The sequence below is a fragment of the Hesperophylax consimilis genome, chromosome 17, assembly GCF_061612785.1.
Source record: "Hesperophylax consimilis isolate HC1 chromosome 17, BYU_Hcon_1.0, whole genome shotgun sequence".
NCBI lineage: Eukaryota > Metazoa > Arthropoda > Insecta > Trichoptera > Limnephilidae > Hesperophylax > Hesperophylax consimilis.
Genome location: NC_142852.1, coordinates 10,987,236 through 11,003,775, shown reverse-complemented (window position 1 = coordinate 11,003,775; position 16,540 = coordinate 10,987,236). Strand labels below are relative to the sequence as shown.

The 16,540-nt window shown below is 35.3% G+C and overlaps 1 protein-coding gene across 1 annotated transcript; it reads left to right on the top strand.

Annotated features, from left to right (window-relative positions):
- The first annotated feature begins 1,135 nt into the window (after positions 1–1,135).
- LOC149415969 (serine protease snk-like) lies at positions 1,136–14,534 on the top strand. The gene is made up of 9 exons (XM_089641830.1): positions 1,136–1,352; positions 2,211–2,333; positions 3,123–3,188; positions 3,307–3,398; positions 3,846–3,958; positions 4,603–4,752; positions 9,575–9,675; positions 13,091–13,224; positions 14,432–14,534. The coding sequence occupies exons 1-9, from the start codon at positions 1,280–1,282 to the stop codon at positions 14,501–14,503; spliced, it is 924 nt and encodes a 307-aa protein (XP_089497956.1). The 5' UTR covers positions 1,136–1,279; the 3' UTR covers positions 14,504–14,534.
- Positions 14,535–16,540: the final 2,006 nt, after the last annotated feature.

The following is a 16,540-nucleotide window of genomic DNA, read 5'->3' as shown; positions in this document are numbered from 1 at the left end:
TTGAGACCATTGTATCACTTGAGACTAGTGAATCACTTGTGTATCTTGCCTCTCTTTGTGCCACTCTAGCGATAAGGTTTTTACAAAATAAATGCCTTGAGCGATGGAGATTTCGGTTTTGTATTCCGCAGCGCTCATTCCAATAATCGTAACTCGGAATATAAATAAGGAAACATATAAATTGCTTACTGTGGTTTAAAGCCAATGAATCTATTAATATTTCATCGTATATCCCACATTTACAGGTTTAATAATTGAGCTTTTTGAGGAAATTAAAAATAATATAACATTTGGACAACCATCGCTAAAGGCCAAGAGCGGTGAGATTTACATATGAATAGCCATCAGCAGACTGGTTATTTAACCCTTTCACTCCCGCATTATTGTTTTCACACATATAAAATATGTAATGCTTGATAATACCTCAGAAAATTATTTGAAAATTTTTGGCATTTAATTTTTTTTTTTTTAATTTTTCTATGTTGATTTGGATTAACACTGGGCGTCAGAGGGTATTTTTTAAATAGTAACGTAAAATATACATAACACGAAAGTAATAAAAATAACTGTTTCATGTAAAAAATGCACATTGACAATGTAGTGATAATCTCTAAGGTACAAGCAAATAACATTTTAACTAAAATTCATTCATAAATAAAGAAATAATCTAAGATAATAAATTCACCATAATAGTCGAAAACATGTCCGTCACTACCAGTGTTAATTTGAATGAACATTGAAATTCATTTACAATATTCTGGGAAATGACTGTGAACAGTGAATCAAACTGATGTTATTATTATAGAACACATCTTAAGGCGTTAAAATATTTGTAATTCGAGTAGAAAATATTGATATCTCACCTTAAATTAAGTAATCAATGACGGTAGAAATTCGATGAAACTCACAATCAGCAGATGTCAAAATATTAATCGTTGTTGTGGCGGAAATAAGGATTTCAACCGAGCGAAAAAAATAGACGCCACAGAAAAGACTACAAACTATAAGAAAACTACAGATCGCTACAGTTACGGTAAAAAAATTCACAAAGTTTGTGTTAATTTGAATTATCACTGGGACTGAAAGGGTTAACATAATATTATTTCGGATATTTTGTAGTATTGTGTATCCTTTGACTGAGAAGGTTATTTTATTTTTTGTAAGGACCTATTTGTGCATTAATTGACTTTTATTAACTGGATTGCTCTAACTTAAGAGAGATTATCTGTAAGAAAGCAGTAAAACATATAAATACAATACAATTTCGATAACAGGTGCAATGCAGCTTTGCAGGTTGAAATATGTTTGGATATTAATGCCATTAGTTGTGACGCTGGTGCATTCTGCGAGAGGTAAGACAATTATTATTATTTTTATCGAAGAAAGCAAACACTTTGTGGCTTGACATTATATAAATTTTACATTGTTTTAAAGCACTTTATTTGAGTTATATATGTCGACCGGTTTCAGTTACACTCAAACTTCTTCAGGTCAATGGAAATATTAACTCAAGAGTGTGTAAGAGTGCAACTGCAACCAGTCGACCTATACATATAACTGAACAAAGTGATTTAATATTTTGAAGTCATTATTTTAGCTGTGTCTCCGGGTTTTCTCTTATTAAATAAAACTCCGGCTCAACAAACACTTTGAACTTGTATGTGATAGATTGACAATGGGCTTTGATATGTTTATTAACAGGCGGTTGGAATAAAAACATGTTTCACCCATTTTCATTATTAAAACTGTTAAACGTTGATGTTGAATGGTAACGATCCTTGGCTATGAATACGGAGGTCGCGGTGAACTATACTATCAGTATCACCCTGGAGAAAGACCAACAGTCAGAATTTTTGAAACTTTTGATTGAAATGGCTTTAGCCGTATTTGATAATCAAATATGAATAGCCAGGTAGGTGCTTCCCAATCTTCCTCTTTCGATCTCCTTTCCCTCCCCACTACATTCAGCCACAAAACATATCTTAATAATTAGGGGACCTATAGACTTACTGGCTCCAGACGGTTGGGAGCAGTTGAGACTCTTGTGCGGTAATCACATAAAAATATAATTAAAAAAGTTAAATAAATAACTCCAGAGGCTGTGCGAGGAAAGGTATGGGATGCCTGGAGGCGCCTTATCAAGGCGATGGATCCCCCAACCCGAATAGGAAAAGGGCAATGACTTAATATATATTTTATTAATATTTCAGTGGGTGATAATTGCACCATAAAACGTGGGAGAGTGTCCGGAACATGCAAAGTGATCAACAACTGTCCCTCGGTCCAACGAAACATTGAAAATGGAATCGCCCCAACCAATTGTGGATTTAGTGGTAAGTTTTATGATTCTTGTAAATATGTCTTATAAAGGTATATTTGCCGATGTTTGTTTGTAACAATGAAGACATGTATCTTTGTTTCATTAATACGCATTGTCTGGGCACTGGAATGATATACACACTCAAATTAAAGTCATTATAATGTAGTTTTTTTGACAGTAACAATGTGGAATACTTTATGCTACCACAAGAAGTGAATGGTAGAAAAAGTCAGGGACTCCCCAGGAACACACAAGACAAATATTATTTGTACTTTGAAGGTACACCCACCCTGTCCCACCCCGGTATAGGTGACTTATGGTCACCCCTTCGGAGCTCTCGCATGAATCTAATTTTTTTGAATAAAAGGCTCTACAATTTATATCAATGAAGCTAGGCCTTCAAATTATTTGTACTAAGATCAGTCGTTTGTGATGAACGAATAAAGGGGTGCAAGGAGAAATTATGACGCGGAAGTGAACAATAGAAGGAGTCGGGGACGCCAGTGGAAGACATGTCACGATAAAGTAAATCAAATACTTATTCGAGGCAAAATGGGGCGTGTGTAAAATTATTATGTCAAAACAATGCGTGAAGAAAAGATGTCAAATTATTCGTTTTGTTTTATGAAATCGCTACTAAAATGCATTATTTTTTTAAATACTTATTTCAAATTATTATCTAACCAATGTACAGTGGTTTCTCTATTAATCTTTAATCGATAAAAAATCTATAGATATGATTTTATAGTCGATACAAAATGGATGCAAATGACTCCTATATATTTTATATTTTTATTTCTAGACAGGACGGCTATCGTCTGCTGCCCACAACCAAAAAATCAACAGATGTCACGAATCAGCGAATCAAGTAAGTTAACTAACTAACTATAGTAACTATATAAGTGATTACAGTACGCTGGTTTACATCTCTCGGAACAAACTCTGCGTATGGAGTAGGCTTACTCATGTTTTAAAAAAAATTTCAGAGTGCAACGAATACGCAAGTCATTCCAAGACGTGTCAAGAAAGTCTTATAGTGGGGGGGAAAGGAGCTAAACCAGGCGAGTTCCCGTACATGGTGAGTATTCGAAAAATATTGGTATAAATATAAGTAGTATTGTTAAAAACTTCTACGAAAACTTTTTAGGATTAAACTGTTGGAATGAACGACAGACCAAATATTCAACATAATTGTATACGCATCAAATACATGTCCTAGTGGGCCCGAGCAAACGTTGTCCTGCCACAGACCACCTTCTATGTAGGGAAGGTAAAATTTGTTGTTGTGTGTATTTTTGGATGAGAAAAAGAAGAAAAAATTTAAAACAAATTTAGATTTCGACAAAAGCACCAGTTGTTGGGTCCAAAACTATCCTGTATTTCAAGCTGGAACCAACCATATACAATGCAATCGGTTGGGTGGTTTCGGAGATTACAAACACAGAGACACGTGATGATCCTCATTCAAACTTAAGATTTGTTTGAAATTATAATTCATTTTAAATTAATGAAATATTTTTCTAAGGTGGCACTAGGATGGACTTCGGGCAATGAAGTGGACTATTCGTGCGGAGGAACACTGGTCAGTGACTCGTACGTTCTATCAGCAGCCCATTGCCTAACAGACAGGAGAAAAGGGTGAGCAGTTTTAATACGTTCCTGAGGTGGCACTAGGATGGAGTTGAGGCGATAAGGCGGACTATGCGTGCGAAGGAACACTGGTCAGTGACTCGTAATTTTCTATCAGCAGCCTAATAGAATATATTTCTAATGATTAATTTTTTGGATGCAAGGTCTACAGTTCTCTGAACCAACAGTTTTTTTTCAAGAAATTTGTTAACAAAAAAATAGAAACATAATTGTTGCGCCGGTTTACATAGTATTAATTTGTTTAATACGTAGTTGAATTGCCTAAAAGTTGTGTTCCAATTCTAAATCCAATTTACTGAAACCTTTAACAACCACAGACGAACCTCATTGTACGAAAAGGCGTCCCTGTTGACAACCACTTCTCAGATAGTCGAATATCACACTCACGCACCGCCAGTGAACTATCCATATTTGTTAAACCCGCAAACCATCATCTCGTGCATCCATCACAGTAAATTTGCGGCATATCCCACTCCTTCCTTTAATCCTGTGTTATTAATGTTATTGTTTTAACCGCACCCGCAAAATTAACGGAAATTATTGAACCAGCGCAATAATCCAATAGTAAAATTCCGTTTTCATTAGTATAATATATGAATTATATATATATATGTGTATGTTGTGTATTACAGCCGCCCAGACCATGTGACAGTTGGTGCCTATAATATAATGGATGACGATGGTGATAAGGTCCTCATCGAGAGGTTCATCATCCACCCAAAGTACAACCCCAGCAAGAAAACCAACGATATCACCCTCATACAACTCAGGGATTCTGTCAGGTATATATCATCTTCATCCACCAGGTACCTCCAACCACTCACCTTAATACACATTGGCAGACAAAGAGGGAGTTCATTGGCCAATGCGCTCTTTAGCCATAACTCGTGATATTCTGAACAAATTTTTATTTTCCCTTCGATCCTGTCCTATAATTAAATAGTTCGAACCGATAATTATTTTATTTTTAAAATTGGAACTGATTTGTCGAGAATTCTGTAATAATTATTAATAAGGGTAATAACACTGTTATATAATGTTTTTTCTTAGATGAAAATAAGATTTATTAAATCACGGGATATTATAGTTGTAGGATTTGTGAAGCTAATTACAAAAAAAATTATTTGCCACATAATCATTGCCTTTCCACAGAAGAAGTTTACCTTTTGAATGTCAGTAAACTTGAAAAATTATGACACCACAGAGGCAACTAAATTACTTACTTAATTACTTGTGAACTCATATATAGTATCACGTCTTGACTATTGCAACGGCATTTATGCAAATCTTCCTAAATGCGAAACTGATAAACTACAATCAGTGTTCAACGCCGCAGCAAGGCTTATCACCGGGGTACCCAAGTTTTCGCACATTTCGGAGCACCTCCGAAATCTTCACTGGCTGAAGTGTCCTGGAAGGATCCAGTACAAGCTATGCTGGATTGTGTTTAAAGCTATCAACGAAATGGCGCCACCGTATATTACTGAGCTATGCATTCCGGAAAATACTAGTCTAAGGCAGTCAACTCTTAGATCAGCGACATCATCGGCAATTGGAAGGTTGAAAGAGCCTCCGAAATCCGAACACTAAGTTTGGTGATCGTGCATTCGGCGTATCCGGCCCTAGGGCTTGAAATAAACTTCCTATGGAATTGAGATGTATAATAGAGTGGAGTGAAATCTTTTTTTTCACTGGACGGTAATGTAAGAGTCAAAATTTGGTGCCTTTTAGGTTTAATTTAAGCCATGTAAAATATTATACCATTTGGTTTAGGGCAACTGCCTCCGCAACGGCATCAAATTTATGAAAATAATCGGTTTTACACTCTCATTTGAAGTAATGTTTATGTACGATATTTTTGAATAAACATACCTACCTATTTTTATCAAGAAAGTTTACTTGGTATAATGTAGATTTGACACAAAATAAAAAGAAGTTCTAATTTGTGTTTTATAATTTAAATAAGGAGAGAGAAGAAGCGCGGGAGGTGATACTGAGCTTGCTTGCACTTGTCGCGTCTCAAGTCGCGCGTCGTCAATGCTCTATCGTTCGTGGCTCGGATCAGTCGCACGCTCGTTTATCGTTAAAAATCCGTTCGATAATCTTTCGTTGCAACCATGCAAAGAACTCGGAGTGTATTCAAATGTCCTCTATTAGGTGATGTTTGTGAGATGAAAGAAAACGTTCTACCTACTTATGAAGATGTTGTGAAATACTATGAGTGGACGAGACATCAACTGAAATTGCAATTAGAAACTGCGAAAGAACCAATTTTTGGCGAGATAGCAGACATAGTAACGTCGAGAATTGAAAATATATGGCAAACGGCATCTATTCCTACAGTGACGCGAACAAGGATCATTCAAATGTTGAAAGCATATCATCTAAAGTGCAAAAATCTACTCAAATCTATCAAGAGACTCTCCCCGGACGAGTTAAATAGTTTTCAGCAAAGAAATAAGATACTTTTTGATATTTCAGCATGCAAGTGCAAAGAATTTGCTCAATGTATCTGTCCTAAGGATAAAAAGGTTCCTAAACGAGAGAAAACTTTTTTGACCGATCAAAGAACGTCTCGGATAATGGTAATCAGCGCAATCGACGTAACTGCTTCAAAGAACATGCAAAAAACTTTAAAAAGGAACCATGAACGAGAGAATCGCCGAAACACATCCTTAAGCACTTCAACGTTAGCTGATTTAAATGCTAGTATTTCTTCAGCGACATCATCAGAGACAGAAAAATCTGATTGCTCCATGATCAAAGGCGTTATTAAAAAGAAAATAAAAAAATCGACGCTTAATTTTCCTACGTTATCGAAGACATTTGATAGGTATGGAGTGTCTGACAGAGCAGCAGCAGCAATAGCATCATCTGTTTTGTTCGACATTGGGTCTGATGTTGAGGTCATTGATCGGCACAAGTTACGAAGAGAGAGAACTAAACTAGAGAAAAAATAACGGAAAATGCAACAATGACAAAGCTCTTGGCCTTATACTTTGACGGGAAAAAAGACAAAACTTTGAATATTGTTAAAAAGGGCGGTAAATGCTACAGGACTATGGTTGTGGAGGAACATATCTCACTAATTCAAGAGCCGGGATCCATTTACATGGGATACGTGATACCTGATGTTGGGACAGCAAAAGGAATAGAAACCGCGATAACAGGGTTTCTGTTACATAAAGAAGTTTCCCAAGATAGAATTATGGCAATTGGTTGCGATGGTACGAATGTAAATACTGGAAAGTATGCTGGAAGACTGCTTGAGAAAAAGCTACAAAAACCACTTCAGTGGATAATTTGTTTGCTTCACATGAACGAACTGCCTTTGAGACATCTGTTTCTTCATCTCGATGGATATATTTCGGGACCTAAATCTTATATTGGTCCACTGGGAAAATCACTGGAAACCTGTGAAAAGCTGCCTGTTAAAAAATTTGAACGCATCGAAGGTCAAATGCTACCAGAAAAGGCCAAAAATCTGAGTTCAGACCAACAGTACTTGCATAAAATTGTCTCGGCGGTAATTTCAGGTGAATTTCCAGAAGACCTAGGCAATAAATCTCCAGGAAAACTATCACATGCCCGTTGGATCACGCGTGCTAACCGAATACTACGTTTGTATGTATCTACTGAAGAACCATCTGAAAATTTGAAAACTCTGGCTACTTTTGTGGTCAAAGTTTACGCACCGTCTTGGTTCTCAATTAAAAATAAACCACCATGCAAAGATGGCACGCGTCATCTGTTCAATATCGATAAGGCCTCCAGATACCTGCCAGAAACTCTAAAAAAAATTATAGATCATGTTATCCAAAGAAACGGCTACTTTGCGCATCCTGAAGGGATTCTACTTGCGATTATAACAGATGATAAAAAACATGTTAGAGAGCTGGTAGCCCGCCGCATACTAAAGGCACGCAGTACTGCTCAACCTCCAACACCTAGAATGTTTCAAGTGCCATTGATAGATTTCAATGCTTTTACATATATTGATTTAATAAATTGGCAGGAAAACTTAACCGAACCACCGATTTTGAAAAACTTATCGGACCAGTAAATTCAGAATATCGTGGAATCTGGTGGCGAAAGCGAACTATTGTTTATAAGGCTTCCCTGCCATACTCAAGCTGTTGAAAGAGCTGTAAAGAATACGACAGAAGCTTCCATTTCTCAGTGCACAAGAAAGTCGCGACTAGGTGCCATAAATGCCAAGCTGGAATCGCGGAACATAATGCCTAAATTTGAAACTAAAAAGGATTTTAAACCTCAATAATAAATGTATAATTTTTCAAGTTTGTTTCAAATTTCAAGAGCTGTAAAGACTACGACAGAAGCTTCCATTTCTCAGTGTACAAGAAAGTCGCGGCTAGGTGATGCCAGGCTGGAATCGCGGAACAAAATACCCAAATTTTAAACTAAAAAAGGATTTTAAACCTAAATAATAAATGTATAGTTATGTTTCAATTTTTTTTTTTTAGAGCGATGCCTTAATAAACATCTTAATATATATTGTTTATCATTTGACACCTACTTACCACTTAATTAATCATAATGTATCGCCTTATAAACTTTTAACTTTTTTACCCTAATTTTCAATTTTTGGGGTCACTGCGGAGGCAGAAGATCTTAATTAAATGAAGTGAAAAATCCCACGTATTTTTATTTAAACATAAGGCACAAATCCCCCCCTCTTAGAACTCTGAATCATAAAATTTTTTTTTTTCATACTACCGTGCTCCAGGCTTATGTATAACCATCCCAACAGAATTTAGATCCAAACTAAAAACTCACTTTTTCAGACACTCATTTCCATAAATCCGTCATTCTATCCAAATATATGTTTATATTTTTTAATTTTTTTATACCGTAATTGTTACATTATCTAGCGATTCCGTTCATTTAATTTTTCTATTGACTTGCCTGCCAATGGACAATGGACAATATCAGCGGGAACATAACAAATCAATCGGTTTAATTGTTGGCAGATGATTCATCTAAATGCGTTTAAGATTGACGATTGATTTTATTCATTAATTTCATTCATTTAACATATATATCCAGCTAACAATAAAAACACACTAATATAATAGAACTTACTTCTTCTTCTGGCGTTAGTAAGATTAGATTGTTAATATTAATTTTAGTTGTAAGTTGCTAATATGTAAATACTCGTATATATGTCGTTAAGATTGAAGTTATAGGCCTTAGTCGCAAGTCACTAGATATAAGTCTTAGAGATAAGTCAGTAGTTCTAGTACCTATTAACTATTTAAGAAATATATTAGTACAGCGCCCTTGAGGTGATTTCTCACGAAAACGGCGCTATATAAATTAGCCGAATATTATTATTATTATTATCAGTAAAACATTTAAACAAAAGAAATAAACTTTTAAAGTAAAAAATGAAATAACTACGGCTTCCACTATATTGATTGTAAATTTAAAAAAATTAAAAGTTCATTGAACTTGAATGATTTTATGCATTACACAGGAATATTCACTTCACGCAAACAAGTATGTACCGACAACCGAAATTAGTATGTTTTATTCAATGCTTACAACAACAAAAAAATGTTAAAAATTATTTTATATTTTCAGTTTCAATACATTTGTCCTTCCGGCTTGCTTGTGGACAAACAGGAACCTAAATGTCAACCAGTTAAATCTTACTGCTACTGGCTGGGGACTAACCAGTGACGGTAAGTGATCAATTCACCCTCCACCCAGCATTCCCAAAGATGCCATAGACGGACTCTTCCCCAAACACCTATTTTGTCCTCTTTATACAAAGTTCTCTCAACAATAGTTCAGTACAAATTTCTAAGGTACGTAAATTTTAAGCTCAGAATTCTAATTGATTACATTAATTATGTCAGTTTGATGAATCAATTTCATTTAATAACACTGTTTGATTGATATTGATTTTTCATGAATATTGTAAAATGGATTCCAAATGTTTGAGTTGAATTCTCAATGGCTTCTGACAATGGATGAATACAATATTTATAAATTTTTGAAATCTTTTGTAGTTCTTAATATGAAACCCAATATTTGCATCGCTTTAGTGGTTATATTGTTAATGTGGGAGATACATGTTAATTTGGTGTCAAATATTGATTTAAAACTTCTCATTTTCTAAGACTTGATTGTTCATACATCAATGGGTTTTTCTTTCTATAAAATCTCATGACTTGACACTTTTTTACATTAAGGGTTAATTTATTTAGGATACAACAATCAGAAAAGCTAATGAGATTTGATTGTAATAATAAGCAGTCATTTATACTGTCAATAATTCGGTAAATTTTCATTTCATTTGCGAACATAAAAAAAAGACACGTGTAAATACATTTGTAACGTCATTTATAAATATGTGAAAAAGAATGGGTCCTTGATGTGAGCCCTGGGGCACGCCGCTTGTAGCTTTAAAGTTGTAGGACAGTTGACCTTTGATGCAGACAGTAAGCTCTCGATTAGACAAATAATTCTTAAACCATTTATTCATATTCAGTTTATCAGTTTACTGTTATTATTTTTTTTTTATTATTCTTTATTTTGGCTTTCACCCATTAAGAGTGATCTTGGCCATACATTACAACATTTTTCTTATTAATAAATACAACAAATTACAGGATAAAATTGACACGATTGACAAAACAACATTGATAAAACAACATAACATAACATAACGTAACATAAATAAACCAAACATAACATAAACATAACATAACATAAATATAACATAACATAAACATAACATAAGCATAACATAACATAAACATAACATACTTAACATAAACGGTACAGAGCTGGTAACAGTAGATTATCACAAAATTATAAAAATAGGAGCCTGTGTACAATATAAGTGGGCGCTTTTCGTTATTAAAACAAAGATTTTTCTAAAATTAGTAGCGTAAAAATAAAATTATGAAATTGGCAATCTTATAAACAAACACAGCATATGGGAGTAAACAAATGTGATTATAAAACATAAAGAAAAACATAACACAAACATACTATGAACATAACATAAACATATCATAACATAACATGCACATAACATGAACATAACATATCATAAACATAAACCTACCATAAACATAACATGGGTGTAACATAAACATAACTTAATAAAAACAATACAGAGCTGGTAATAATGGGTAATTACAAAATTATAAAAATAGGAACCTGTGCACAATAGTAGTGGGCATTTTTTGTTATTTAAAAGAACAGATTTTTCCAAAATTAGAAGCATTATTTATTTTTTTAAACAGTTCTATGATATGAATATAAACAAATACAATAAAAGAATCAAGAAAAATATACAAATGCATAAAGAATAGTGTTTTAACTCAGTCAAAATATGCATAGTTGGGATTAGTAAAAATAGATGAAAATAGGAACCTGAACAAGTGAATACAAATGAAAGTGAAAGAAATTTGGTTTATATTTATTATTATGGTCAGATATTAAGGCCATTTTTATAAATAAATTTTGCCAACAAATGGTAAATTTCAGGAGTGTTTAAACTAAGAAGGCAGGGAATACTGGTAGGCAATTTAATATCAAGTTTTACCAATTCATGCATGAAGTTTGGAAATTGGTCATTGATAGGACACTCAAAAAAATTATGGTCCAGAGTATCCTCTGACCCACAATCACAGTACGGCGAACTGACTATGTGGAACCTGGCAAGATGGCTAAGACAACAAGTGTGACCCAGCCGCATTCGGGTTAAGGAAGAAATATATTTTTTAGGCATGGTAGTGTATTTGTGAAACCAGGGCTTAACAGGAATAGAAGGTTGAATTAATGAGTACTGGTGACCTTTTATCAGAGAAGATTTTTTCCATTCAGAAGACCATTGGAGTTGGTACTTAATTTTTAGAATAGGGAAATGGTCTCTAACCGGAATAGGGATATCACTTAACGGACCATGGGCAGTGGCTTCCTTAGCAATATGATCAGCCATGTCATTCCCAGTAATACCGAGGTGTCCCGGTATCCAGGCTAGGACCACTGATGCATGGACCAGTGACATGGAATGCAGTAGGTCCCTGATCGAGCAGATTAGAGAGTCGCTACTGGAATTGAGTGGGGATGCGCTTATTTTTTGTAGTGAGCTAAGCGAGTCTGAAAGGATGAGTGCGTTTTTAATATTTAATGATTTGACGAGTAGAAGAGCTTCTATGATAGCTATGCATTCAGCAGAGAAAATGGAGCATTCTTTGGGAAGTTTGTGTGGGAAACACAATTTTCTGTGAGGAACATAGACACTGGCCCCGCAATGGGAGTCCTGACTGAGTTTGGAGCCATCTGTGAAAAAATTTATGTAATTTGGCCAGTTGTTTTCAATAATTGTGTTAAATTCTGCATTATTTAATTGAGTTGAGTTTTTAATGTTTTTTTTACTTATTCCTATAAATTGATGGACCTTCGGATAGAAAGTAAGGCTTTCATAGGGGTATGAGTATAAGGGAAGAGATTCATTGAGATAGGTGTTTGTAGATAAATCCAGGAAAGAGTTGTAGCAATCATAAAAAAGGGGAGGGGTATGATTTTTCCAAAAGTGATTTGAATTAACCTCATACTTTAAGGATTGAAGTATAGGAATCAATGGATGGGAGGTTATTGAACATGTTTTGTAAACATATTTTTCTGCTAGGCATCGCCTTCTTAAATGTAAGGGAGGTTCGCAAGTTTACTGTTATAAAAGGATTTTAAAAACAGAATATATCTAGTTTAAGGCATGGTAAACTGTTATATCATGCCTTAAACTAGATATATTCTGTTTTTAAAATCCATGTAAAAGCCCCGCTGGGTGTTAAACCAAATAAAATGAAATATACCTAATAAAAAATAAAAACAGATGTGGTGTTATGTTGTACTCTCGTGGATGCTTCAACAGCAGTCGGCCTGACCGCTAACCTAACTAACTAACCGTCAAGCCGTTTCTAGCAGGGGAACGCGGAGAGGATAAACTGCCAAATAACTCGGTCTTCACACAATCCTCGCTTCTCATGCATACCCGTTTGTTATTCTGACACATGGCCCGACTCAAGTATTTGGAGATTTATTTTAATAGAGTAATGACAACAGTAAGATTATTTCCAGGTGGTGTCAAGTCTAACCGGCTACAGAAACTTCGAATGAATATTGTGTCCAAAGAAGAGTGTGAAGATACCTATGATGAGTTAAAGCAGACCCAAATCTGTGCTTTGGGAGAAAGTGGCGGGGACACCTGTCAGGTAACATCTTCTTCTTCCTTTTTATTCTTTGCTAGTTGCTAGTAAGCGGCGGCGCGTGAAGAGTTTTTAATCGGGGACGGCATTAGGAGAAACATTAATTGTTATTACTTCAAAATCTTAATACAAATATCAATATAACCGCTTCATTATTAATATTTACAAGCCAAATTCTACGGGATATATTACAACATTGTACTCATTAATAGAGGTACTGACAGATGGAACTGATTGCTACATGCTACAAAGGCATGGCCTTTTTTATACTAACCAAAACAAGTCTTTCTTCGAATACACACATCAACAGTCCATATTTGAATAATTAGTTGCTACTTTTGTCGCATATAGTAGTGCGGTCGTAGAGGCGCAATTGGCGCTGCGATTCGTAGCTAGAACTTTTAATTTGAGTAATCTAAGATAGGCAGTGCTTATTTGCCTGTATGGAATGCACGCCTCTTAAATAAATTCTTATATCATGTCTTACATTATGTCAACGTGAGAAATGCCCATCTCATAAAGGACCCCACCGAGAGACAGCCTGGGTTCTCATTGCCTCGCAAAACCTGGTCCGCCATCAATCGGTTAAGGTGCTCCAATCGCCGCTGTACCCACATGATGCACAGATGGGGCCTTAAAGAGTCCGCGATGTGTGAATGTGGTGCGGTGTAGACTGCAAATTTGATTTTGATTCGGAATTGATTCTGTTCCAGCTTCGAGAAACAAAAACTGTTAGTTGTAACGAAAGACCTCATGAACTAATTGATTTCCTTTTTAGTGTCAAAAGTACACACGACAGCCATTGTATATTAAAGATATTTTTTTCAATTCTAAATTGCCAATTTATTAGTATTTTTAGCCTTTATGTTGCCGTCTGACATTTAGGAATGTCAATTCATTGAGGTATTGCTTTATCAATATCTGTCTGGCTATCAACAGCACGACTGTGCTTGGGAAATTGATATATAATCTTACGCGGTTAAGCCGTCGATCAGATATTGTAAAGTTATGGATTTCACTGTGTTAGACTGCCAGGACAGCGCAGATCGGCGTTGGATGGGAAGCGTGGTTTTGCGTTGCGTGTGATAAGTATTTCTGAAGGTTCTATTTCCAACGAAAATGTACGCATGTAAGTTGTTCAGATATGTTGCGTACGTGGGCCCAGCATGTCCTTACCTCAATTAGTGTATAATAATATATTTTCATATTACAGGGCGATTCCGGTGGTCCAATATTCGCTCCGTACCCAAACAACAACTGCATGAAGTACACATGGTGGGGGTGACTTCATACGGTCCGAATACGTGTGCAGCCGGTATTCCTGCTATCTACACCCGCGTGTCTTCTTATATCCCTTGGATAGAGTCAGTGGTATGGGGCAACTGAATTCAAACATAACCTACAAAGTTCACTGGATAACCAACACACCAGTTAGGTAAATATACAGATACACAGGACACGGTTAATAGCCCCATTTTATTTTAAAAACACTTTGAATAAGTTGGATAGCAATCAGAAACAACTATTTCGTAACCTTTAAGGGAATGCTTAATAGAATTCATTATCAAAATATCGTATCAGTGATTCAATCCAATATTGAATTTCTACTTTTTATACCTACAAAACTAGTTATTCATATTCATATTGCATATGTACGGGCGCAAACCAAACATTCAACTTAATATTATAAAGCGTAACTTTTACATTGATAACAATGACGGTCTCCTTGGTCGAGGGGTAAGACTCTCGACTAGCAATCCGTTAATCGGGGGTTAAGGAGAAATGTTGCAATGGTGTTAGTAGCACATAAGCTGCCTAACAGACACATTCGCAATCCTGATGTTCTGGAGCGTATTATGTTTTGTCCCCGATAACTTCACCAGAGCTAGGCAGCTCAGGACTTTTTATTTTTCCAAGAGGCAGGACCAACCTACCAATGCTCATGTCTCTGAGGAGAATGACTACGCTTTTAACCAACTTCCTTCACAGATAGACATGTTTCAGTCAAACCTCAACCAATTCAAGATTATTTGTAACACGATGATGCGTGGCAACTGATTTAATAAATGTATATACATAATAGATCAACGTAAGTCAGCTTTTAAAATTTTGAGTCGGCTTCTTCAGTGGGAGCAGATTCTTGTAAAGGGAAAGCCTCGTCATATTATATCGGGGATTATTAAAATTAAAAGACTGTTGACTCAGACCTGTGACGTTTATTGACACTGCGCACACTCGTTATAATCTCCCACGTGACGCATCAGGACTGCCAACATGGCCATACATAACATCCTTTCCTCCTTTATTTTTTTTTTTATTTTCAAACAATTTACAATACCAAATAAAACTTAAACATAATCACTATGACTAAATCTGACAGGAGGTTTCACCAATCTGCCAGACAGACACTGAATTTACAGTATTATCATTACCAATATTTGACATAAAAGAATTTATAAATGTATTTTCCCAAGACGGATTCAAAACATTTATCCAATTCCTACCAAGAATAGCTTCAGACGATAGATTTTTAATAACTAATACTGGTAAATCCACGACCAATTTAGAATCATCTTTTACACTTACTTTTGCAATGAAAAATCCAAAACAATATAAATTTTGACTATTTGCTGTAAACAAATTACCATAGAACTGACTTAATTTACAAGATTTGAAAAATTTTATGTACATTTTGTGACCTATCAAGGTCGATGAACTCCCTGTGTCAATCATGAAGGACATTTTCCTACCGTTTACAAACAAATCAATATTAGCTGTTTCAGACACGGACATATTTAAAACATTTATATTACTCACACATTTTACATGATTAATAACAATTGATTTTACACTAGAACAAAATTTTGACGTATGGCCGTATGTATTACACTTGTAACATTTCCAATTCCTTGACGGACATGACTCTGGTTGATGACTGATAAAACACCTCTCGCATCTTTTTCTGGGATTTCCACGTGATGGAGATGAAAGACGACTTGATGACATTGAACTCCTTTGACCTTGTTGCGGACTAGTACTCCTTTGACGTGACGTTTTCGGCTTTACTTCGAAAACTCCCGATGAAAGATCTTCTTTGTGTAATATTTCTGCAGAACAACTTACTGTCTCCATATTCTTCACAATTTTTTTTGCTTTTTCGAAACTCAGCAATTCATCTTCAGACAGTAATCTTATAGTCATGGCTTCATTTTTCACACCGCACACCAATTTATCCCTCAAGGCTTCATCCAGAAATGCTCCAAAATTACATGATATTGACAGACTTTTTATTTATGAAATGTAATCATCAATTCCCTCGTTT